The sequence below is a fragment of the Zootoca vivipara genome, chromosome 7 (genome assembly GCF_965207765.1).
Source record: "Zootoca vivipara chromosome 7, rZooViv2.hap1.1, whole genome shotgun sequence".
Taxonomy (NCBI): domain Eukaryota; kingdom Metazoa; phylum Chordata; class Lepidosauria; order Squamata; family Lacertidae; genus Zootoca; species Zootoca vivipara.
Window position 1 is genome coordinate 33442538 of NC_142590.1, and position 26944 is coordinate 33469481.

Genomic DNA, 26944 nt, shown 5'->3' on the forward strand with positions numbered 1-26944 from the left:
TGCAGCAACCTTCTTTTGCCATGGTCAATTTGTTGCTGCCACAAATACTTAGATGTGCATGATCTCTAATAGAAGGGCAGCATTGTTTAAGAGACACAGTGATTGTATGTACCGTGAGCCCCTTTGGCAGCCTTTGGGACTGATGAGGGTAGATACAAACACTCTAAAGAAACAAATAATTTGTTTGCCCAATGGGATATTAAGGCTAACCTCGTCCGCTTTTTTCTTTCATGCTTATGGGTGACCTGATTATGTGTAAACATGGACTCAAAGCATGGTTGTTAATTCTAGAACAGTTTAATACTGATTTCAGATCCTGTGACAAGCATAATGTTGAATACAGAGACCACAATTTTACTACCATTTTTTTTAGTTCGAAGCTTTATTTATTTTTTCCTTTCCAGGAACCTGAAGGCTGCCATTTGTAGTTGTTGTTGTTTAGTCGTTTAGTCGTGTCCGACTCTTCGTGACCCCATGGACCATAGCACGCCAGGCACTCCTGTCTTCCACTGCCTCCCGCAGTTTGGTCAAACTCATGTTTGTAGCTTCAAGAACACTGTCCAGCCATCTCGTCCTCTGTCGTCCCCTTCTCCTTGTGCCCTCCATCTTTCCCAACATCAGGGTCTTTTCCAGGGAGTCTTCTCTTCTCATGATGTGGCCAAAGTATTGTAGCCTCAGCTTCAGGATCTGTCCTTCCAGTGAGCACTTGGGGCTGATTTCCTTCAGAATGGATAGGTTTGATCTTCTTGCAGTCCAGGGGACTCTCAGGAGTCTCCTCCAGCACCATAATTCAAAAGCACAAATTCTTCGGCGATCAGCCTTCTTTATGGTCCAGCTCTCACTTCCATACATCACTACTGGGAAAACCATAGCTTTAACTATACGGACCTTTGTTGGCAAGGTGATGTCTCTGCTTTTTAAGATGTTGTCTAGGTTTGTCATTGCTTTTCTCCCAAGAAGCAGGCGTCTTTTAATTTCGTGACTGCTGTCACCATCTGCAGTGATCAAGGAGCCCAGGAAAGTAAAATCTCTCACTGCCTCCATTTCTTCCCCTTCCATTTGCCAGGAGGTGACGGGACCAGTGGCCATGATCTTAGTTTTTTTTATTTTAATGTTGAGCTTCAGACCATATTTTGCGCTCTCCTCTTTCACCCTCATTAAAAGGTTCTTTAATTCCTCCTCACTTTCTGCCATCAAGGTTGTGTCATCTGCATATCTGATGTTGCCATTTGTAGTTACAATCCTATTAATGTGTGTTTGGAAGTAAGGTTTTATAGGATTGCAGCCTTGATCGAATTCTGCACAGAAACTAGCAAGAAAATCTGGCAATCTGCACACTGCCTTCTTCACATGCACAAACATTTACTGCAGGCACATTACAGCGGACGGTATCTATACCGTCTACATCAGGCATCCCCAAACTGCGGCCCTCCAGATGTTTTGGCCTACAACTCCCATGATCCCTAGCTAACAGGACCAGTGGTCAGGGATGATGGGAATTGTAGTCCAAAAATCTGGAGGGCCGAAGTTTGGGGATGCCTGGTCTACATCTATATCAGTGTTACATATATCCACAAAAACAAAATAGCTGAAGCTATCAAAAAATAATCCCTCCTCACTAGTCGTTTGAGTTGACCTTTCAAGTTTTCAGCCTGATTTGTAGAGAAGAGCACCCCACATTTTGCTTTTTGTTTAAAAACACTGTCGCTTCCTTCTAAGAAAGGAAGGAACTGCCTGCCGCTCTTTCCCGCTCCCCTCCCAAGGATAGTCTGAGGCTGGGGGAGGCGGGAACCCATCGGGAAGTTCGCCTCTGCCTCCTTGTCTCTCGTTGCCGCGGTGCCTGCCGGGAATTGTGGTCCCGCTCCGCGAGGCGCGCCTAATACTCCGGCAGTCGGAGGGCCCGGCCTCCACTTCCCGAGACCCTTTGCGGACGCTCGAGGCCTCCTGCCGCCTGTTTCCCGGATGTCGCTCTCGCCGGAAGAGAAGCGAGTTTCTTAGGGGGCCGGCCATCTTGTGTGGGCAGCAAGCGAGCGCGGAGGGGGTGGGCCAGGGGCCTGGGCAGCATCGGAGGAGGATCCCACCGAGAGGGGCCCATCATGCCCGGACACCTGCAGGAAGGCTTCGGTTGCGTCGTCACCAACCGCTTTGACCAGCTCTTGGACGACGAATCCGACCCCTTCGAGGTGCTCCAGGCGGCCGAGAGCCGCAAGAAAGAGAGCGGCGGCGGAGGGGGAGGCGGCGGCGGAGGGGGCCATCAGGGCGGCCGCGGCAGTGGCGGCGGCGGCCCGGCGGCCCAGGCCAACTCCTCAAGCGGCGGGTCGGGCCAGCCCGGCTCCGGCGGCGGGAGCGGCAGCGCGGCTAAGCAGCTGCGCAGGGAGTCGCAGAAGGAGCGCAAAAACCCTCTGCCGCCCTTCGCCTCCTCCTCCTCCTCTGGGCCTGGCGGCGCGGGCGACCGAAGAGAGGATGGCGGCGGCGGCGGGCAGCCTGGCTCCGCGCCCCTCAGGAAGGAAGGTAAGTGGAGGGAGGGGTTCCTCCCTTTAGGGCCTCCCTCCCGAGAAACCAGGGCAGCGTCTCCCTTGCGCGGGTGGAGGCAGCCTCCCCCCCGTCACCCAGTGAGTCCGGCCCGCAGTAAGAGCCCCCGGCCCGCCTTTGACGCAGCACGTGGTGCTGGAGCAGGACGCCCCCCCCCGTCCCTTCCTAGATAGATTTCCTAGAAATTACACGACCCCTTTCCCCCGTGTATTATTATTTTTAAGGCAGGGCGGCCTGGGGTGCTGTGCTCGCGTTGCCTTGCTTGCACCGGGGCCACCTCGTGTCGACCAGGCGCCGTGTGAACGCGCGCCTCATGGGTGTGGGGGGACGAGGAGAGGCGGCTCGCTGGGCATCTGCACTTCTTCAGAGGGAGGGAAGCGAGGAAGATGAAGGCTGCGGGGCAGGTGTGTTTCAGGATACTTAAGCCTTGCCCCGGGAAGGGGGGGCAAGTTAGTGGCGGGTCGCCAATGTTTGTAATGGTGGCGCTTCTTTGAGGGCTAAAAAGCCTGCGAGCGGAGAGTGCTCTTTGCGAGGCGAGGGGTTCAGGTTTGCGAAGCTGCAAGCACCCAGGCAGCAGCGTCCTGGATTGCTGCTACTAATGAAGTTTAGCTCATTTGCACCTGGCCACGTGCGTGGCCCGCGTGTTGCTTGGCTCGAGCTATCTGCTACCGCCTGCTAGGAGCTGAGGGAAGAGACAAAATGGAGTGAGCCCTTGATGTGCTTTAAGTTGGGCCTTGCAGGCTAACGTGAGAAAGGAACTTTTTGAGTATAGTTCTTAAGTTTTAATTGCAGGCATGCCACCTAATGCTAGGTATGCTTATTAGGACGTAAGCTTCACTTCAGTAGGTGTTTTTTTCATTTCCAGTTGAGAGCCACTAGGATTTGCCATGGAGATCTCTATTTAGTTCAGTGGTTGCACTGTTTTTCTGATGTGGATATGAAATGAGTTGTGCATGTTCTGAGATGAAATTTTAAGAACTGTGCACTGCTATGTGAACCTTCCACCCCTTTGTAACTTGCGTAGTATGCAGAACACCACTTTTTTGTTTTAAAGTTGGAACCTAAGAAAGTAGTATTTTTCTGTCACTCTGCAACTAATTAAAGAACCCACATGTTTAATGTGATTAAGATTACAGTTACTGCAGAATAAGTCCCACTGAATTCAGTGGGACTTATTAATGAGTAAGCACATAAAGGTTTGGGCTGTAAATGTCTAAATTTTCAGAACATTTGGTGAATGGTACTCAGCTTCATGGTGATAATTGGGTTTATTTCTCTGAACCTGAACAAGACAAAAAGAAACATGTGTTGTACTGTTTCCCCATGTACAGTAATTTCATTAGGAGGGAGAACCATGGGCCTGTAACTTGATGATAAAAATTAAGTGTCAAGTTATAATTGAGTTGCCAGATATACAACATTCTAAAATACGTAAAGTAAACAATTAAGAGTTGGTTACAGATGAAGTAAACACTTAAAAAAAACCTTTTGTGTATTGGACTTAATGCAGTAACATTTTTCTTAAGACTGGACTGCGTGGGTGCGTTTTCCAGATTACTTGCTACAAATGAATAGCTACTTAGTGTGATTAATTCACTGCTTTATGCTTACAAATAAGTTGCAAAAAGCATGAAGTGTGCTCTTTCAAAAAAATGCTTTCGTACTTAAGCATTCTCTTGATCATGGGAACACTGCTGTATCACAACAGCAAATGTGCTAAGATTTTTGAATAGAGCAGACTTCTGACATCTGTTAATTGGCAGTGCACTAATGTCATAACTACTGTCCAAAATATTTGAGAACATGATAAATAAGGCACTTTGTTTATTATTTATATGCTATGAAATAAGCATTTGAGCTGTAATCATTAACTGCTAGTCCTTGTGTCATATGCATCTTTTTAAACTGCTTGTTTGCCCAGTTATGGAGGCTCTTCATTTCTCTTCCCACCACCAGCCTGCTGTTGTACTGTACTCTTGTGGTGACCCCATTTCAGCAAGGAGGGAAAATGGAAGAACCTTGTAGATTTCAGCTAGACCATCAAGTTACCAGGTTGAACCAAAAAAAATTGAGGGGGAAAGGGGACCTGTGAATAATGGAGTAGTGGCAGCAGTAACATGTCGCTTAGTTGGGTGTTGGTGGGAGGGTTGGCTTTTTGACAAATAAATAAATCCGGCTATTGTAGAATGGCAACAGCAAATGAACTGAAATTGATGTTAAATTATTATAGTGAAATCATGGCTCAATGAATTAAGAAAAAACTTAGCTGTGTTCAGTGGATTAACAAATAAATAAGTATGTTTAGGTTGGTGATAATGGTCTGAGGGCACATGAGGTACTATACCTGGGTGACTGGGAAGCATGTGTATGATGCCTTGGGCTTCACATTGGAAGAAAGGCAGAGGGAGTAAATGCAAGAAAAAATATTTTTAATAATAATTTGAAACACTTCTAAAGCAGTTCTGAAACTGCACACTCTTCTGAAAGTAAAGGGTAAAATTTTGAAATTCAAAGTTATTGTGGCTTTTAGATTTTTGTGCTTATAGGTAAAGGTTTTTTTGTATACAAGTAGCTTCAAATGGTAAGTAAGGCTGTTCCTCAGGAAGGGAGATGATTTTGTAATTAATGCATTAAAAACCAAGATTTGGAATATTTAAGTTTACACCCTATGTTAATATGGATTCAGTGTCTTGTGTGACTGTCAGAGGCACATATAAAATAGAGGGGCTGAATCTGAAAACTTAATGTCAATACATCACCAGTGCCTGTAGGAAGTAACTAGATGCATATTCCCATGCATTTAATGGAAGAACCTCTTTCATTCACAAAAGGGACTGAGATCCACTGGAGCCTCCAAACACCCCTTCCCACAGCCTCCCTCATACTGGTAGTTCCAGAGGATCTTGCAGCCCTCTGGAGCAGCTTTTCAGGGAGCTACAGAGGGAACCTCTACAGTAGAGGTTCAGCAGGAACCATCCATCCCTTCTTTCAGATGTCTTTTGAAAACTATTGTTTAGATAGACGTCTGCTATCTTAATTTTCTGTTTTTAAGCAGTGACATTGTTGTGGATACTTTTTGCTGATTTTATTTTTATAAGTTGTATACTACTTTGATACATTTTTATGAAAGTTTGGAAAATAAATTAAGGAGGAATGTTGCCTTTCCCCTCCTTCCTCTAGCAGAGGAGCATCTTGTGTGTAGAGTTCAATTCCCGAGCACTCTGGGTTCAACCCTTTGAGTCATGCTTGAACACATTTTTACATGAACTTTGAGTGTGGAATGTTTAGCTTTAGTGAAGGAAACTCAGGTGACTTGTTTTTTGCAAGATATGGAAGGGGGTTTTTTTTACATTAGTTCTTACATCATTGTCCATTTCCAACCTGGCTGGGGTATGTGTGCACTGCTTATTGCAAGATATAAAATATTTCAAATTTTAAGGCACTTAAATCCGTTTCAGGCCCATGGTTTTAAGTAAGTTTCCTATATTAATGGACACATATTTCTGTAATGATTCCTTCACAAATGTCATTGCAAACTTCATGGAGTTCTCAGGAAGTCTTGTGGCAAATTTCCTTTCCAGGGCCAGTGCTGCTTGCTCTCATGAGAGAGTTATGCTGTGTGCCATCAACAATCTATGCCATTAGTTTTTTACAGTGTTCTTTTTCCTAAGCCATGCCACGTCCTCCCATTTTCATGCTAATTTTTTGTTATAGCAATTAAAGATGTGTTTTTTCGGGGGGGGGGGACCCATCTGCATATCACTCCTCTTCACATATGAGTATCAAACTTCCAAAGAGATGAACAATCTGTTCATGCTGATAACTCATTTTACATTGGGCATTGATACAATAAAATGGGAGGGGGGTTGTTTTTAAAAAAACAAAAACCTGTATTTATTAAGTGCACATATTGCCTGGTTGGCTTACAAACCATGTAAAAGGCAATCTGTAATAAATGAAATAACAAAAAAAATGCAAAAGCTTTAATTGAAACAGGATAAAACAGCCCTGATTTTAAAAACAATTAAAAAGTCTCCATAAATGGGAGGCTAAGTACAAATGCTGAAAATGGAAAAAAGTGCAGTTGATACAAACATAAAAATAACTTCAGAAAACTAAAAATCAATATTAAGGACATAACAATAGCCTGCTGGATCAGGCCTATAGCCCATCTAGTCCAGCATAGATTTCTCCTTCCTCAACACTAAAGAATGTGTTTGTGTCTCATTTTGAACAAGAGGACTGTTGGGGCCAGTGGCAATGGTAATTTATGGATCACTTGTTATACTGTCACTTGGAGGGGAAAAACTTGTTTGTTTTTTTTTAAAAAAAAGTGCAGTAAACTTCCTTTGAAGAATGGTGGAACATAAGGGTTGTTTATAGATTATACCTTTTCAGAAATTTTGAAGCCATTCTGCAAAACTAGCATTGACAGAAGAAGAGTTCATCTCATTTGAGTGTTGTGGACAACTATTAGGTAGTGCAAGTAATCCTGCTGACATACTCTTGGTGCTATACTCTCATCCCGTGCTTTAAGTCTATTTTAAAAGTTTGTTTTAAATGTGATATTTTGGCCTAAAAATAATTTTCTTATTTATACCCCACCCATCTGGCTGGGTTTCCCCAGCCACTCTGGGTGGCTTTCAGCACATGTAAAAAAATTGTAGAACATCAGACATTAAAAATTTCCCAGGACAGAGCTGCCTTCAGATGTCTTCTAAAAGTCAGATAGTTGTTTATTGAGATCAAAGATCTGTTGATATGCGCACAAGTTTGTCCCAAATTATTCAAATTATTAAGTGACAGTAGTGTGTAATTCAGTGTACCCTGTTTCTCATATTTTAAGGCATCCCCATAAAATAAGCCATAGCAGGATTTTTAAGCATTCAAGGAATATAAGCCATACCCCGAGAATAAGACATAGTGATAAGAGCAGCAGCAATGCTGGCCGCGGCAGGAGGAGGAGGAAAAAAATAAGACATCCCTTGAAAATAAGCCATAGTTTGTTTTTTTGAGGAAAAAATAAATATAAGACGTGTCTTATAATATGAGAAACACGGTATATTATACAGAAGAGTATTGGAGAACCAGAAGCAGGCCTTTCAACTGTAAACATAGCTTAAAATCTGCTGCTTGAGTGGCACAAGAGCTCCTTTTAACTGCCTTAAACTAGTTTTAACTAGTCTTGCTACTGCTGTTTTCTCCAGCTTCATATCCTGCACACTAAAGCATTTTAGAAAGTATGTAACAGCAGCAAAAGAGCCACAGACTTACACTCTAATCTGCAGCTATATACAGGTACTGCTTTAGGAAAGCATTTCATCTGAATAATTGGTGCTACATCTGTTTTTTAATTAAAAATTCAATTATTCAAATACAGCTTTAAGTGCAAGTCTAATTTATAGTACTTTGAATTCCATGGATTTGCCATTTTAGCCTTAATTTCATGATAGCTAACATTCCTCCCCCTTCTCACAAATCAAAGGGAGACACACATTTTTTGCTTTCTCACCCTGCTCATCGGAGGTACTTGGAAGCAAAGATCAACTGCAAAGGCCAGTGTGACTGTCATGACAAAACTCTTGCTAATGGTATGTCTCCACCACATTTTAAAGTACCGTACACTCTGTAGAGGAGAAGCTCAGTTCTAGGCCTGCATAGACAAGCCAGGACAAGCTGCCTCAGAGTGGCATAGAAGAGAACAGTTGTCAGGGCAACATGAGCACATTCTAGCATGCAGTGACTTTGGAAGAACATTGATTGGATGAGCTGCCTGGGGATCTTTTCAGAGTTCAGGGGTTAGGAAGAGAGCAAGTTTGACCTGCTTGGGAGATTGAAAGGGAGCAGGCAGAATAGACAAGGAGGATTTCCCCCATGATTCCTACACATGCAGGAAAGGATTGTGGGAGGAATATAATAATGGTAGTTCAGAATTCCCTTTCCTGTAATCTGAAGCCACAGCAGGTAGCCTCAATAGTGGACTTAATCGTGACATAGATATTAAAAGAACCAGTCACCACTGGCAACCTCTTGATAAATAGGTACTGCTCCGGCGGGAAGGTAAACGGCCTTTCCGTGCACTGCTCTGGTTCGCCAGAATCGGCTTAGTCATGCTAGCCACATGACCCGGAAGCTGTATGCCGGCTCCCTCGGCCAGTAAAGCGAGATGAGCACTGCAACCCTGGAGTTGTCCGCGACTGGACCTAATGGTCAGGGGTCCCTTTACCTTTACCTTTTTACATTTCTTAACTGTAATGTACAGGAACCTTCTGGAGTGCAGCAAAGTTAATTGCAGTCACATCTAATGTTAGGCCATATTTTAGTTTTATGTGAATGAACCTGAAAAGAGTGTTGGGCTCACAAGCTCCCTCTCTCATCGTTGGGAGGAGGACTATGGCAGAACTTAATGTTGCTTTAAAAGAAGCCAGCTTAGTATTGAAACCAGGAATCCAGGTTTGAAATAATCTCTGAGTAGTTAAATAAGCTATCTTCATAAACCATGGTTGAGCATTATGTGCAAGTAGATCACAGGAGCACAGAAGCTCTGGTAGAAAGGTGACATACATGTCTGTTTCACAGTGAAGGCATGGGTTTAGCATTCAACAGAGTACTGGAAGCCACTCCTAAATTGGGGTATAGGCCTTTTGGTTTTGCATATGATATTGGTAGTAAAGTAATGTTTGCAGCAGCCTTTGGTGCCAAGAGGAAAATAAAATTAACACATAAATTAATGTAAATTTCATTTTGTATTTGAATGGAAACCTTGGGGGCTGATACACAGAGTCTTTAAGCCAGCCTCCCCCAACCAGATGCTCTCCTGATGTTGTGGACTACAGTTTCTTTCAGTCTCAGCCACAGTGACCAGAAGTGTGGTCTGGGATGATGGGAGTTGTTGGCGCTGCCACAACCACTCCTAAAGAAGGGTATAGAGTGGGCCACAAGGTAGGGCTTATTGCTGCTCTAGCAGCTCTTTCTTTGGAGCTATGAGTCCAACTTTCTTATCCTACCACAGCACAAGCCCTCATCCAGAATAAATAACTCAGGACATTTTCATACATAATGAAGGAGAGTGGTGGTCCTCTCCTTCCCTAATTATGGCTGCTTTCCTTACTCTTGTATAAGGCTGTGGAGTGGTATCATTGATAGATCAGATTGGAAACAGCTTCACCCCTAGTCAATTTCGCCACCAGAGGAGCTTAAAAATAAGGAAACGTTCTTATGGGTTTCCTTTAAACAGAAAGAAGGGGTTTGGCAGCGTATGCTTCTAGGGGCTTAGATTTGACTTTTCCAGAGTACAGGTTGAAGTACTGTAGTATTAAAAAACAGAAAAATTAGTTTGACCAGATGTCATTCTCCATGGATATGCAGTCATTTTTATGTTCAAAAGCATAAAATACTATGATACTATAATACTATGATACTATAATACTATGATTAAAATACACCCCATGAGCGTCTCATAACAATAGTCTGCATAACAGTTACAGACACAAATCATACTAATTGAGTTTTAATCACATACAAAAATATCTAAATATTACAGGTCCCTGGAAAAACATCAGTTTCAGTAGTCTTATTCAAGTTTCTCCAAATGAATTAAAACTTCTAATTTCTTGAAGATGGGGATGGGGGATATCTTACCAGATTTCAGTGCATGATGTGCACTAGTCTTTCTAAGATAGTTGTGTGTTGCAATTTTTCAAACTTGATCAATCTTCTGTATAGGAAAATTACTTCCTACAAGGTACACACAATTCTCTGCTCTATTATAGTCTGTATTATGTTCTATATGCTATCAAACTATCAAAGCAAAATTATACACACTTCCTGGTTTCCAGTTGTGCTTCAGTGTACAAAACAAGCTGTCTGAAATGTTATAACTCCTGACTGCCCCAAGGAAGAAATAAACTCTTCTACAGGATTCCTCTGCTGTGTGTTCAAGAATAACAGTTGCTTTGTGGAAGTAGCTAAATAACTTACTGATGCGGATTGCTTTCTATTTTAGGGATAAGGCGAATTGGCAGAAGGCCTGATCAACAGCAGCCTCAGGGAGAAGGCAAGCCTATTGAGAGGAGGCAAGAGAGACGGCCTCCTCGTGAACGCAGGTTTGACAAACCTGCTGAAGAAAAGGGTGAAGGAGGAGAATTTTCTGTTGATAAGTAAGAACTGAACATTTTAAGATTGATTGGCAGAGAAAATTGTATGCAGGATGTCCTCTGGTTATAGCAAGATGTTCTCTGATTAGTCCGTTAATGAGTTTTCATTAGGTAGTGTTTCATTAGTATATTTGTCTTAATGTGGCATGCTTTTGTATTCTAATATGAACCTGTTTTAGGATATTGTGCTCCCCCTAAAGGATCAAAGTTTTGGTATAAGCATTCTCCTGGATCATCTACTGTCTGGATCATCTACTGTCACTGGAGGCACAGACAGCCTTGGTTGCTCAGAATGCATTTTATCTATCAGCATTGTTAGAAACTCAAGATATGTAAGCTAATTGTCAAATGGCACCTTAAACCTAGGTTACGGTCGCCACAACGGGATGTCTAAGCACCAGGATTTTTTTCAAACAATGAACATTATTATTATTACTGTTATCATCATCATCATTTCTATACCACTTTATCTTTTAAAGAAAAGAAATCCAAGCAATTTGCAACACATTAAATACAGGCATGTCAAACCTGTGGCCCTCCAGATGTTTTGGACTACAATTCCCATCTTCTCCAACCACTGGTCCTGCTAGCTAGGGATCATGGGAGTTGTAGGCCAAAACATCTGGAGGGCCGCAAGTTTGACATGCCTGCATTAAAACATCAAATGAAACAACCCAGAATAAAACAAATTCAAGCTTCACAGAAAATATTTCAGATACTTCTCTATTCTTTCCCTGTATTTATTTGCCTTCTTAATTTTTTTAGCTGCCCCATAGCAGAAGTCCTCTAGGAAGGCAGTGTTATGTAGTGCTTAGAGCAGGCATCCCCAAATTCCGGCCCTCCAGATGCTTTGGACTACAATTCTCATCTTCCCCGACCACTGGTCCTGTTAGCTAGGGATCATGGGAGTTGTAGGCTAAAACATCTGGAGGGCCGCAGTTTGGGGATGCCTGGCTTAGAGGGAACCTGGGAGATCAGGGTTCAAATCCCCACTCATTAAGCTCACACTGTGACCTTGGGCCAGTCACAGCCTCTGAACCTACCTCACAGGGTAGTTGTAGTGATTAACTGAGGAATGGGATGATGAACCATGTATTGCTTGGAGAAAAGGTGGGATATAAATGCAATAAGTAAGTTCTTCTGTTTACCTGCTTAAGAAAGAGGTGTTAGTCGCCAACATAGCATCGAGAGACCTCAACGTGATATCTGTGCCTGGAGAATTTCTAACACTGTATTTCAACATTTGTTGTTGTTGTTGTTGTTTAGTCGTTTAGTCGTGTCCGACTCTTCGTGACCCCATGGACCATAGCACGCCAGGCACTCCTGTCTTGCACTGCCTCCCGCAGTTTGGTCAAACTCATGTTCGTAGCTTCGAGAACACTGTCCAACCATCTCGTCCTCTGTCGTCCCCTTCTCCTAGTGCCCTCAATCTTTCCCAACATCAGGGTCTTTTCCAAGGATTCTTCTCTTCTCATGAGGTGGCCAAAGTATTGGAGCCTCAGCTTCACGATCTGTCCTTCCAGGGAGCACTCAGGGCTGATTTCCTTAAGAATGGATAGGTTTGATCTTCTTGAAGTCCACGGGACTCTCAAGAGTCTCCTCCAGCACCATAATTCAAAAGCATCAATTCTTCGGCGATCAGCCTTCTTTATGGTCCAGCTCTCACTTCCATACATCACTATGGAATGTGATGCAGCGCCTCTCCCAACTGCGCCTCCTGTGCCTGCTCCAGCGAGACATGGCGGCGGGACCAGCAGCCTGAAAGGGCTCCTTTCGGGCTGCTCGTCCCTCTGCCGCTTGCAAGATGGTTCTTAATGCTACTGTTGACTGCTGTTCACTTTACATGTTGAAATATGCTGGTTCTGGTTGTTTATTAAATAGTTTAGTACAACATTTAGCCACTCTTACTCACACTTGGGTAGTCTCTCATTTGGATTACAGTACTGCAATATTGTATACGTGCGGTTGCCTTTGAAAACATTATGGAAACTACAACTGGTCCAGAATAGGACTGAGATTACTGATAAGACCTGATGAATATATTCATACTGCACTTGTGCTTTGCCATCTACACTGATTTCCATTTTGTTTCTGGGGCCAATTCAGAATGTCTGTATAAAGCATAAAAGCCATAAATGACTTGGGGCCAGGGTACCTGAGGAATTGCCTTTTCATACACCCCCCCCCCCCTGCATGAAGCATAAGATAAATCTTCTGGCTTTATGCAGAAGTCAAGTCTGAGAGGACTTCACTTGAAAATTAGTATACAATTTATTAAATAAATAAAACAAAATCTTCTCATGCCTTCTGTGTACCCTGCAAAGTGAGATGGGGTGGGTGGCTTCTTGAGAGAGGACCTTTTTATTGTTGATACCACAGTTATATGTGATGCGTTCACCAGAGATACTTGCCTGATACCTACTTTATGATCTTTTCAGTGTCAGGTGAAAATGTTACTTTCCTAGGCTTTTTAAATCAGCTGTACTTAAAATATTCTCTGCTTCTTATTTTATTCCATTGCTTTGTACTGGTTCATGTTTTCATGCTGTATTTTATCTATGGTTTTAATTATTACTGTTAAATTGACCAGAGATCCTTTATTGTTGGGCAGTATATGAATACAGTACTGAAATGGGAAAAGATACAAATAACATTATTAGCTCTCAAGTAGTTGCAGCATAATTTTAGAACTTGATATAATAGTAAGAAAGATGATTAGCACTGCCACGGTAGAAGTATACAGTGGTGCCTCGCTAGACGAATTTAATTCGTTCCACGGGTCTTTTCTTATAACGAAAAAATTCGTCTAGCGAGTCCCATAGGAATGCATTGAATTTTTTCCGAATTGTTTTTTGCCCATAGGAATGCATTAATTGAATTTCAATGCATTCCTATGGGAAACCGTGATTCGCTAGACGAAAACGCATTCGTCTAGCAAGGCAACCTCCGCTCGAAAAATCCTTTCGTTAAGCGGAAATTTCGTTAAGCAGGGCGTTCGTTAAGCGAGGCACCACTGTATTTTCAATGTCATTCCTAATTTCACTTTATTTTACAATAGACCCATTATTGATCGTCCTATGCGTGGCCGTGGTGGACCAGGTGGAAGAGGGGGCCGTGGTGGCAGAGGACGTGGAATGGGCAGAGGAGATGGTTTTGACTCCCGAGGCAAACGTGAATTTGATAGGCATAGTGGAAGCGACAGATCGTAAGTCTTAAACTTGTTTTTTTTTAAAGTGCATTCATATCAGAATAATACTTTGAAAATTTGCTTTTGAAAATCTGTATTCCAACACTATTATGTTAACTCAGTTTTGTTAGTTCTCTTTCACATTCACATTTCAGTGGTCTAAAGCATGAGGACAAGCGTGGTGGAAGTGGATCGCACAACTGGGGAACTGTCAAAGATGAGCTAACGTTAGTATTTTGTATTGAAATACATTTCTCAGAATAAACTAAATTATAAGAAAAGACCATGGGTATTTTAAGCTTGCAAGATCACATCATAAGTGAAAAAATTCAAGGGAGGTAGTGAAAAGGAGCAGGATTTCCCATTTCATTGTCCTGAGTAGCTCTTTACTGTTCCCCAAGAAGAACAGATTTACAAGAAACATACTTCAAACATTATTGGTGCTACCTAATAGTCATAGACTGCATAGCCCCTTTAAAATAAATGGAGTTAAGGAATGCAAGTCCATTGATTTCAGTAGGTGGTCTAGTGAGTATTATTAATGTTGGATATCCCTAACGTATGCATTACCAATTTTTCTTGGGTGTAGTTTATGGCATGGCTTAGTGCAGGATCATTCCCTTTATCAGTGTATATATATGCATCCTGCCTATGTGCTTTCCTGAAGGGGCATCATAATGCAGCAGTAGAGCAAATAGCAAGCATTTTTCTAAATTTGGAATTATAATTCCCAAATTTGCCTCTGTTATGTTGGCATAGAAAATCACCCATGCTTTTGCCAGCAGTGTAGCAGTCTTGACTTGGGGTTTGATGGTGGGGCAATGTTTATATTGGGGAGTGAATATTATTTGAAGTTCCACTGTAAGCTTTGGTATAATTTTGAGGTCATTGAATATCAGGTATCAGGTGGGTAGGCAGTGCTCCTATGAAGCATCAGATATTTTTAAACTCTCTTTAATTCCAGTGATTTGGATCAATCAAATGCGACAGAGGAAACACCAGAGGGGGAGGAGCATCCACCTGCAGACTCAGAGAATAAGTAAGTATTACATTGCCAGAATCCTTGTTTGATCATTTCTGAGGTTGTTAGGTTCCTTTCATGTCAAAAGGAGGTGGTTGGGTTTTTTTGTATAAAGGTTTTCTTTTAAAAACAGGAAAATATGTTTACTTATTTAAGTTTCCTTTGTTAAATCTGTTTACTTAAGTTTCCTTTGTTACATGATTGGCAGACTCAGGTTGAGATGCTCAAGTGGAATTTTAGCTTAAAACCCTCATCTAGCTTAAAATCCTCATCTAAACTTGTGAAATGGTGAGGAGTCTAGTTGAGAAGCTCTGGTCTTGAATTGTCAGTGATAAAACTGTCAAATCCAACGTTGGTACTAGCTAAAAAGTAGCTATTTCTACAGGATTGTGTGTATAAATAAGGTTGTAGGATGGAATCCGATGGTGTCCATGAACAACAGTAAAGGACCCTCCAGAGCAGGTTTGTGGAACTGCATGATGAAAGGGTGAGGAAGCCCTGTTGTGCATGCAATCCACAAAGTGTTGGATTTCAGCCTTTCTATTTGAGCCTTTGTACTTGCACGATGGTGCTGAATAACCTACTGGGATTTTGAGCTAGCTAAAAATGTCTTTCTTGCATAGTGGCTTGGCATGCATTTGCCACTTCATTTTGACACGTCACAGAAGTGCTGTGTAAAATTGGATGAGAAACGGGAAGTGGAAGTAGTACTTAGGTGCAGGACTATCATAGACCCATGGGCATTGATGCAGATAGCTCTACTTACTGACTTGAACTTTTAGAATGGGAAAGCTCTTTCAGTGGCATAGGAAGCCTACATGCCTTGGTTAAGTGGCTATTGTACTGTAAATAACTCCACACAATCATGCAATGCCATTATTTGGATCTCCTACATGTGAACTTGGCCCATGCATGCGCTTGGGGAGCTTTCAGGCAATACTTACTTTGGGAATCGGTCTTTTATTCTTGGTTGTTAAGTATAAACTGGGATTTCATTTAACATTCTCACTTTAATTGTGAGCCCTTACCAGAGGTCATGAATGAAACAACTTGATTCATTTTTTTAAGTCAGGATGTTCGCAGCTGATCATTGATGTAACCACCACACAGGTTTCTATTTTGTTTTGCACATAGCAAGTTGCACATTGTTGTTGCTGGTAAAGTTTTGAAGCCATTTTCCTTATTTTTTCCCTCCCAAAATAGATATGGCAATAAAATTGGTATACTGATATATCAGTTAAGTCATAATGCCTCTGGGACAATAAGCATTTGAAGCTGTTGTGCAAAATCTTGCTTTGGGGGAGTGCCTTAGGGCTGTTGTACATAAGACATACAGTCCATGCTTTAACTTGTTTTCCTCCATATGGCAAGCTGTCATGACATGATTGGAGTGGGTGGGAGGCAAACTATTGAAAACCGTTAAGGTATTGTATCTGTTGGGAGAAACAATTGCTTTGTAATTGCTGAAGAAGGACTGGTAAGGAGGAATTAAGCAGAGCTGTCCTATTTCTGTGGTCTGCTAAAATATATATAATGTGACTTTCTTTAGCTGCCAGCTATTAGTTATCAACAATGTGTTGCACACTTGGATTAAAGCAACTTGTCATGGAGCCAGAGTTTTATGTGGTCAAGTTTCAAATAGCACAGTATTTTGTCTGAATTGAAAATAACATGCATTAAAGTACAGCTTTTTGTGTGAACAATAAATTCTAGAAGTGTGGCCTTCCTGGTTGCTTCCAGCATTCTGGTATTGAGACTTCACCATTCTGAGTGTGACAAAGACTATGAAATGAGTTTCCATCATTGTAAACTTATTTCAGAGAGAATGAAGTAGAAGAAGTCAAGGAAGAAGGTCCTAAGGAAATGACTCTGGATGAATGGAAAGCTATTCAAAATAAAGATCGTGCAAAAGTCGAATTCAACATCCGTAAACCAAATGAAGGTGCTGATGGACAATGGAAAAAAGGTTTTGTTCTTCATAAGTCAAAGAGTGAGGAGGTGGGTTTTTCTGGATTATCTTGTCTTCATGGAATCATTGAATTGCAGAGTTGGAAGGAACCACAAAGGTTATCCAGTCCAACCCTCCGCAGTACAGGAATCTTGCCCAACGTAGGGCTTGAACTCACAACCCTGAGATTAAGAGTCTCATACTCTATAACTGTGCTATCTGATGTTTTCTTTTACTCACACCTTTAAGAGTAAGTAGTTTAAGGTATCCTATCAATAGTTACATTCTCCATAGCAGATGTTTTGCTTTTACCATGTGCAGAAACCAGTCCTGTTTTAATCACTTTGAAATAAACGTTTCTAGCCTTTGCTGTTGGAGAGAAAACCATGGAGACACAGCTGCTATCTGGTGAAGTCTCCGACATAGGTCAAGCTTAGTAAAGCTTTCAGTTTTGGGTGTGTGGGCCTTCATGTCTAGATGAAAGTACCCATTCCAGCTCTGTTGAATTCAATGGGAGGTTTACCACTGGGATATGAATTGTGTCCATAATTTATTGAATCCTGAATCCTAGGGCACACTCAAAAATGTCATATATGATGTCAGGTGTGAGGCTGCTAAAAATCCGGCTTGTAGGTACTGCATATCAGCTGAAAGGTGCTTTGTTAGCTGCATCTGCTGTGCAGTTTGATTACACAAACTGGTCAGAAAAGGTCATTGACATCATTCTGGCGATTGAGTCACCTGTCTTTCAAACTTGTTCCACAGAGGAGATAACATCAGCCCCATTTGCCAGATTCATTTATTCACCCCATTGTATTCTAATGTGATACATTATTCAGCTCCACCCCACCCCCCCAGCAGCTAATGGTTTCTCAACATTTAATTGGTGTTGATGTTGCAAAAAAACAAAAAAAACCTCATGACCCTTAGGGTAATGTGCAAGCCAGAAATTAATAACAGGCTTCTATGTGCCCCCCCAAATATACTCCGGAGGGTTGGGGGACCCCTGGAACAGATTGGCGGGGTACAGCAGGAGATGTGATGTTGGATTTTGCCCAAATTTTCTAGTTGCGTAATATAATCTGCTTACTGCTTTTGCTCCAGGGGTCCCCAGACTACGGCCCGGGGGCCGGATGCGGCCCAATTGGCCTGCCAATCCGGCCCGCGGCGACACCCCGCCGCCTGCTCTTACGGCGCGCAGCGCGGCAGCGCTCTTCCGGGTCGGGGAAAAAGCGCCGAAAATCCTTTGTGCGCATTTCGTACGGGCTTCTCCCGACCCGGAAGAGGTCATTTCTGGTGCACTTCCGGGTCGGGGGAGGCCCATACGCATGCGCACAACGGATTTTCGGTGCTTTTTCCACCCTGGAAGCGCGCCGCCGCGCCAGTAAGCATGCGCACGGGCGCGCGCTCCCCCGTCCTCTGGCCCGCCGCGCGATCGGCGCAGTGGGAACCGGTCCAAACGTCGGTAAGTCTAGGGACCCCTGTTTTGCTCTGTCCACTTGTTTAGTCACTTGTATCCTATTAGGTTCACCTACCTTGAACCATAGAGCATGTTATTTTAATATGCAAATTCTCATTTACTTTTTCTCTCCTTGTGTATCAACATACAATTTGCATCAGACAAAGGGGGTGACAGAGATGCAAGGGAGTCAGATGGAATCCAATGAGGTACGAACACTTTATATGTGGTAGTGTTGATGTTGTTCTTAAAAAAGTTTGTGTGAGTGAGTGAATATATGAATATATTTCCTACATGGTGAAGAGCAGTCTGTAAATGCCAACAAATAAAATAAAAGGTAGGACAGGGAACCTGTGGACAGGTTCCTAATGTAATAGCTGTGTTATGAAAGGAGCAAGGAATGAAGAGGAAAGGGCTTTGGAGCAGCTGCTCTTTGGCTGCCTGATGGATGGGGCCAGGCCGGTCTGCCTCTTGCCATGAAGTTCTTCCTGGGAGTCAGGTGGTGCAGCCTGCCAGTGGCACTTGATGCTCTCCACAGTGGCAAGAGGCCAGCCTATGCCACACTGTGGTTCTGTAGGTCTAGGGAAGCACCTTTTTATTAGACCGTCCCCAGTCATGGCCATGGGAAGCAGGTTCCATGCCTGAGACATCATGCAGCTGTTGGCTGTGTTGTAAGTGAGGAGCCAACATAAAGGAGAAAGTCTCATTGTGTTCACTGCTTTTACTGTCCAGTCAAGTAAGTTTTGTCTTTCGGTTGATCTCTGTTCTGTGATCTGTTTACTAAAGTTGATTGCCTGGTAGTTTGGATGCAGTAATACACTAGCAGGTATATGCAATCTTATTTTAGGGATTAAATTAAAAGAGCCAAGCATTCTCCACCTCTGTCATAGGAGGAAAGCCTAACTGATAAGCAGAAGCTGAGAGCAGCAAGGTCAGTATAGGTCTGGTTGAGGCTAAACAGATGTTAGCAGGATATGGGGCACTCCAGGAGACAGTGACTTTAAAAAGTACATACTGCCTGTCACCTGATGGTTGGCACCCAGAAGCCTGTTCTAGCTAGTAGAAGCCTTTCCAGTTAATAAAGATGCTTTGAATAGAAAATTTTAATTAAGTGGCAGGCAATATTTTGACTTTGAGAGCAATTTTTTTCTGCATCACTTCTGAAATTCAAGGTGGTTTGCAGAGGATAAGGCAGGCTTGGGTACGATTTACCTAATATGGCGGCTTCTACTGGATTCCACCATCCCAGCTCTGCAATTTTTTTCTGCATGTTTTGGATATAGTCATATCTCTATTAGATACTGAATGCTAAAATAGAGATGAATAAGTAGCAATACCTGGAATTTGGTAAATATTTACTGTATATTGATTCAGCTAAATAAGCAACAATAAATGAAAGCACCCTGTGCTCAGTTGTACATGTGCTACATTCTGCTTTTGCTCTTGGCTGTAGTCAAAAAGGCTGGGGGAATTTGTGGCAGTTTTCATGCAAGTGATGTTTGAGTGCTGTAATTCCCCCCGCACCCAGTGTTGCATTCTGGGTTGTATCTGGTATTTAGTGAAAATACGTTTTCAGTGGTGGTCCTGAATTTCTTATTTTCATTTTAGTCTCATGCTGAAGACTCTGCAATGGATCATCACTTCCGCAAGCCAGCAAATGATATCACATCTCAGCTGGAAATCAATTTTGGAGATCTTGGTCGTCCTGGGCGTGGTGGCAGAGGTGGAAGAGGAGGACGTGGACGCGGGGGGAGAGCTAATCGCGGAAGCAGAACTGACAAGGTAACAGTTCTTTCTATTTACCGTACTTTTCGCTCCATTGGACGCACCTAGTTTTTTAGAGGAGGAAAACAAGAAAAAAAAGTCCTTTGCTTTCTTGAATTCTCTTAGGCATAGCAGCCAACTCCTAGAGGTCTAGGTGCCTTTGCCCCCCATTAAATATTTGAGGAAGCTTCTTTTGCAAAAGGGGGAAAGCTCCAATTTTTTTGAGGATCAGCGCAAAGTTGTGCAGCTTTTTTGCAAATGGGAAAAGCCCCATGGGGGGGGGGGGTCAGCTCACAGTTGTGCATCTTTTTTGCAAAGGGGGAAAGCTCCATTTTTGAGGATCAGCTCAAAGTTGCTGAGCTTACCTTGCAAAGGGAAAAATCCTGTTTTTATGGGCTTCAACTCACAGTTTTGCAGCTTCTCTAGGAAAGGAAAGGGACCCATTTCTACAGTTTCCAGACAGATAATCTAATCAGCCAGTCTCATGTCGCTGGGGAAACAAGCGCCTCCCTCTGCAGACAACAATTGAGGCCTGGGCAAGGGGCCTCGGTGAGGCAGGAAGGGAGCTAGCTCCCTTATCTCCCTCCCAGATCTCTTGCATTCAGCTGCTGAGCGGGTCCTTTCAACATTCTCTTTCCCTCTTGTTAGCCTTTAGCTCTTTTTTTTAAAAAGCGTGATCTGACTTTCGCCCCTGGGCAATTTGGCTCCAGGGGCCACGCATTTGCTCCATAAGACGCACAGACAGCTCCTCTTACTTTTTAGGAGGGAAAAAGTGTGTCTTATGGAGCGAAAAATACGGTAAACGAAACAGGTTTTTGTATACTTATTGATGGTACTTAAAAACAACATGGGCAGGTTTTCAGTGACTAAGCTGCTGCCGGGCATGTTACCATAATATTACGCATAGATTTACCCTTCCAATCTATCGTAGTCGTTCCCTTTAGTCTAGCCTTCACACCTGTGCCCTAATTAATGGTCCTTTGTAGTGGAGCAAACAGTTAGTTTAAGAGGTGGTACTTATTTTAATATTAGTGGTGTTAATCCATGTGTGTGCACGCAGAATACATTAGTTTGCCACCATGAATTTGAAAGTTGACATAGGCTTGAATCCAAATCCCCTGTCTGAACAGTAGACACTTCTGCAAGTACTTTGGGTGTTACTTAAGCTTTCCCCCACATGTGCATGACTGAAAACTATTTCATGGGATCTTTAATCTTTGTGAAATACTAAGGGGTATTGCCAGAAGGAAGGGACTGAAATGCCCTCTTGACTGAGCTGAAACGCCCTCATACAAATTTGGATTTAAGACATTGTTTTCTTGACAAAATGTAGACATGCTCATGATGTTACCATGTATATTGCATGTGTTGTCTTTGCACACTTGGATGCAACTTAATTATGCCTATTTCTCAGGCAAAAACATGAAGTCCCCAAATGTGCTGGGTACCACAGCTTGCAAACAGCAATTGATACTCCAATGAATTCTCAATCACAAACAGGAATATTTTTCTTTATTGGCTTTAATGTGCTTAAAAAGAGTGTGTAGTCTATTTTCACTATGAATTCAGTTGCTGGATTTCTCTTTGAAAGGCTTTTCCAGTAGAACTAATTGAGAATCCAGCATTTCTGTTTTGTGATTTTGCTCATAATGAATGTGCAGATCCACACTAATACTTGTGTCTTGACTGTGTCTCCTTCTAGTTGGTTAAGGAGTTTGATGTGATCCACACACCCAGCCAGGTTGGTGACTTGTTTATAAATCTCTCAGGATGTGTATACAATTGTAGCCTTAATCCTGGTCAGACATGGTCAGGATGAATTAAATCATGTAACGCTTATCAGAAATTCTGGTTAAAGTATTTGCAGGCATTTTGATACTCTTAATTTGTGTTTGTTGTTTGATTAAAAACGACAACCTGCTTTCACATTTTTATTTGCTTGCCCAAAGCATTTATAGATGACAGCCATTTTTTAATCCTCCTGGACTCCCCCCCCCCAGCTTTGACATGTCTTCATTTCTGTAATGCTTGCATGTTGGGGCTGTTTGAGGTTGTATTGGGTATAAAATAGAAACACTGTAACCATTATATTATTAAGGTATTGTTTTTAAAGTTTAGACAGATCACAACAACCACAGTAACAGTTTCTCTCCATTCTGGAAATTGTTCTTGGTATCTAGGCTGTTGGGGTTTCTTAATGTCATCTAAAATGAAGATACCCGTTTACCATCAGCATACAACATAACATAGCATTTACATATGTAGGTTGACTTAGAAGTAACATCCGGATGAAACTCTGTCCTTATGTGGAAGTAGGCAAGACTTTACCATAGTTACATGGGTTCTAAGAATCCATTTTTCAGTACACTATCTCCAGAAATTGATTTGGCTTAATAAATGGAGTGTTGCAGTGTTATAATGGACTTGTGTATGAGTGCACATAATTGTCTACAAAGTATCTGAAGTAAGTTCAGAGAAGGCACCAAGAAGATCAGGGTCTGGTAGGTTTGTATTGGGAGGGGTGTTCCAAAATATTTTGAGGTTCTGGGCCAATCAGCAATCGGCTAGCCACATTCTGCACTAGCAGCCGTTTCCAAACAGTGTTCAACGGCAGCCCCATGTAAAGCGATCAAAAACTGAGGTTAACAGAGCATAGATTATTGTAGCTGGGTTATTCCAGGCCAGATAGGGTCATAGTTGGGCCACCAACCTAAACTGATGGAAGGCACTCCACGCCACCAAGGCCTCCTGTGATGGCAGTGGATCCAGGAGGACCCCCAGACTGCAGACTTGCTCTTTCTGAGAGTGTGTGTCCATATCTAGAGAAGGCTGCACACCACTCAGCCAGACAAGACAACCACCCACTAGCAGTGTCCGAGCCTTGTCTAAATTAAGCTTCAGTTTGTTGACCCTCATCCAGTTCATCATTACAGCCAGGCCCTGATTTAGTGCATTAATTCAATGTGAACATTCTGTTACTTATAGAATGCCGCAAACTAAAATGGTTACATGGACTCTCCAGATAAAGTACATTCTGTTTTTCTTTCAGTCAAGTGCTTCTGCTCCTGATGTTGATGACCCAGAAGCTTTCCCAGCTCTGTCCTAAACTGGATGCCCTAAGCCAACCCTGCCCCTTGTTGGGCCCTCCTCTACAAGGCTTGCATGCTTAAGGATCCTAAAAACAACTTAAGAAATTAAAAAGGGGACTTTCATTCATACCATTCACACCTGAAGACTGAATTTTACCTGTTTTGAAAATGAACTTCTCTTGCTACACAGAAGCAACAATATGGTAGTCAGTTTTGTATTTAGAAATGTAATGGTAGCAGGGATGTTTTCATAATTTTTTTCAGAAATTATGCATTCTTCATGGATACTTTTTTGTATTGCTGCTTGAAAATATGCGTTTCCAAACTTGAAATATAGGTGTGAACAGTGTGTACCAGTTAAAGCTTTCACTTCATTTGTTTTTATTTTTTTAAGTTAGGTTTTTAGATGTTTCCCCCCGAACTACAAACAATTTAACTCTTGCACACTCTTTTAATACTGCTTGGCAGATTGTTTTCAGTCCACAGTCAGCTGGGATATGTACAAAAATAATTTGGAAAATTGTTAGTACTGTGTGGAATACTAACTTCTGAAGTATTTTAAGTTTTTAATACTTAAATTCAAACTTGGAAAAGTCAATTTTCTTCTATCTTTGGTAGTTTGTGTATTCAAAGTCTTTATAGAAAATTAATATCAGATACTTGAAAAATAGTCAAAGCACATTGGTTTTTACTCAAATACCTTCTTATGAATCCAGCAGCTCTGTTTGGATAATTGGTCTAAGCCATTTAAAAAAACCTCGGTGTTACACCTCTCATATACATCTCTTTAATCTTACTCCCTTTTTTTCTTCAACAAAGCTAGTTGTTTGTTTGGTAAACTTTGTTTAAACTTGTTAATATTGTTGCTACCAAAAATACTTTGTAGACTGGAGCAACTTTTTTTTTCAAAACATGGGAGGTTGGGGAGCGGCATCTGTTTCTAATACAGTTCGTTTAAACTACATTTGGTATTTGTCTGGCAGTGCAGTATATCTACACAAAAATGCACATATACTGGATGCATTCAGGCACTTCCATTAGATGCAACCCTGGGCCTAAAGAAGAAACCAAAGGGCACTGTGTGCTACTTGGGAGGAGGATTGCTTGACTTGTGTAAGTTGGAGAACAAAGAGCATCAAAGTGGGACGGCTGTGGTCTCCGTGGGACAGAAACCAAAACCTCTCCACCTAATTGAAATGTGGATTTTTGCTCTTACTGCTTCAGCTCCTGGTCTTCTGCTAGCTGACAAGTGAATGTTTTATTTTCAGAGGGCGATTGTAAGAAGTTCTCCTTCCACTGTAGAATTTTCTTAATAGTTTAACATAATCCATGAGAACAGGAATGTTACCACTTTCAAAACACAAAAGGACTTGAACAGCAAATAATAAAAAGGACTACTTAGGCTTTTTGTCTGCAACTTTTGTTAGGAGGCTAGAGCAGGAAATAACCCATCTTTTCAAGGTTTCGACACTTTGAGGAGTGTGTAGCATTCATGGGTTTCTTAGATAGAAAGCTTAACGGTGATGCCCTTTTTTTTTTAAAGCTACAGGATGGGCAACAGTATTGGGCAGCTGAATATAAACTCAACGATTGCAGTGATCAGTTGGCTTGCATTATCTGAATGATTTTTTAATGAACATTTGTTTACATAAGCAAAGGTTACTGTATTTTATTGGACTTCTGGTACACTCAAATTCAGTATTGCAGCCAGGAAGAAGAGGAAAGATCACATTTTTAACTGTATGAAATCAATTTTGCCCCTAGAAGGGTGGTGTTAAAAATGCTAAGCATTCTTTCAAAGTTTTCTAGGTGCTTAGCATGGAAATATACCATTTTGGAGGTAGTCAAATTTCTTGCGTCAACAGGTACATAGGTTTTCAGTAGTTCTTTGTTCCCTGCCCCTCCTCATCTCATTGTTCAGAATATGTTGGAAAATAGTGGATGTTGTCTGTATCCTTAAAGAGCATTTTCATATAACCACTGTGCAAGTATTATGGTCCCCAAAGACATGCTTACTGAATAGGTTTTTTTTGCTGTTCTTTATATTCCCCCCTTCCCTTTTCCAGGCTAATAATGACTTCCCACCCCCAAACCATAGCCCCTTTATACCTGTTATTCCTGAAAGCCACTCATGCCAGGCCATGCCAATTTGATACTCGACACATGCTTTCTTCATCTTATAGCATATATGTAATATAGAACAGGCATAGGAAGGCTTCTTAAAGACAACCGATTTGCTGTTCTTTTAATAGCTGTATTCTTAATTTGTGTCAAGCTGTGAATTTTTTTCTCTTAATATTGGTGTGTGTTAAATACAGGTTTATTTTCATGCTCTTTTATAAAAACTTAAGGGAAGGTAGGCATTCTGAATGCCTCTAATGTCAGGCATCTTACCTGATTTCTGCCCTACAAGCCCCTAAATCTTTTCCCCACAGGATGGTGCCCTTGTAGCAGGTTTGGCAAAATACCTACCTGTATGTTCTAGTATTAGCTATTAACGAATTTGACCTCATTTTCTCCTGCTTGCTTATCCTGCTGTTGCACCACTGCATTTAGGGGTGATGCCTCTCTTAAAAAATATGGGTCAGTTGAATATCAATTGATTGGCTTATTTTAATGTTTGAGCATGAAAGTTCATCTTGCTTCAACTGACAGGCAGAGAAGTTAACCAAATTAGTAAAAGGGAAAAAGAAAAAGAGCACAAGACCTTCTAAGGTGACCCTAAGGATCAAAACTATGTCTGTTGTGAATATACATCGTCTTTCTGTTGGATGGGTGCAACATCTAATGGTTGATTACATCTTGCCCGATGAGATTCACTTGCATACCATACCTGTTGACTTAATAAAAGCAGGACTGATGCTTCTGGCTGTCTTGAGTGCTCAGAGTATAGATATGCATTCACCTTCAGCTGAATACTAGTTGGGGTGTGAACTGAAATAATAAAATAAATTGTAGTAAGGCAGCTGCCTTTTTGCAGGTTTGTGTGATCTTGGAAAATGCACAGATCACAGTATGGTGACTGTTTATTGTTGCTTTTCAGCAGACATGAGCAGGACATCTATCCTAATTCACAGAAGGTTTGCGGTGCACTGAAGAGAAATGTTGGCTACCCAGGGTCCTGCACTTCCTCTCTACACAATCCAGTTGAAGCTTTAGAAAAGACACTAAGGGCTATGTAGATTTGGGGAGGGGGGAGCAGCTCCAAAAGGGGATGCATTGGTTGTCTTCACTCTTAGAATAAGCATTATTTCACTACTTGCCTGTGATTTCAGGTTCATTGCGTTTGCCACTGCTTCCACCAGTTTAGGCTTTTATATCGTAATTGTATCTGTAAACACTTGGCCTTGGATCAGTTTTGCAATTTGTTGTAAGCTTGGGGGGGGTGTCTTGAGACTTGGCAATACATAAGGGAAGGCGTAAACAGAAACAAGTTAAAGAATACTGGATAACTTTTGAGCTCTGTTTACATCTCAAAGTGCAGAAGGGGTCAAAGAACCGTTTAGAAATACAATCTGTCAGCTCTTGCTGCCTTCTGGAGAGCTGTTAAATATGCAAAACTTGTTTTTTGGATTAAAAAACTAAAGTTGGGAGGATGCAAATAAGAGTTAAAAGTCAAGCTTTTTTCCCCTTTTTAGCGAGCTAACTCATAATAAGTTCCTTGGTTGAAAATCAGAAGTGGAGCTAGTATAATATTGCAGCCGCCACCTGTTTGATTCTTAAGTGTGTGGGAACAGGCTCTGGTTGCTTGGCAAGCAGAAGGAAAGAGTACTTTGCAGATGCTTAGA

General features: G+C 42.0%; 1 protein-coding gene across 2 annotated transcripts; it reads left to right on the plus strand.

The window, feature by feature from the left end:
• Window positions 1–288: 288 nt before the first annotated feature.
• SERBP1 (SERPINE1 mRNA binding protein 1) lies at window positions 289–26026 on the plus strand. Of its 2 annotated transcripts, none has more exons than XM_035121748.3 (10): window positions 289–2511; window positions 10538–10691; window positions 13747–13893; window positions 14007–14102; window positions 14840–14914; window positions 16717–16894; window positions 18465–18512; window positions 19912–20085; window positions 21770–21808; window positions 23117–26026. In XM_035121748.3, exons 1-10 carry the CDS (start codon window positions 2097–2099, stop codon window positions 23171–23173), a joined length of 1383 nt encoding a protein of 460 aa, XP_034977639.3. In that variant the 5' UTR covers window positions 289–2096; the 3' UTR covers window positions 23174–26026. The 2 variants fall into 2 exon arrangements, with proteins under 2 accessions (XP_034977639.3, XP_034977640.3); XM_035121749.3 differs by having other exon boundaries at window positions 14031–14102.
• The last annotated feature ends 918 nt before the right edge of the window (window positions 26027–26944 follow it).

Coding starts and splice junctions, on each gene's coding strand:
- SERBP1 (XM_035121748.3), top strand. CDS start 2,097: ATGCCCGGACACCTGCAGGAAGGCTTCGGTTGCGTCGTCACCAACCGC. Junction 18,513..19,911: donor GTCAGATGGAATCCAATGAG/GTACGAACACTT, acceptor TTTTCATTTTAG/TCTCATGCTGAAGACTCTGC. Junction 20,086..21,769: donor GCGGAAGCAGAACTGACAAG/GTAACAGTTCTT, acceptor GTCTCCTTCTAG/TTGGTTAAGGAGTTTGATGT.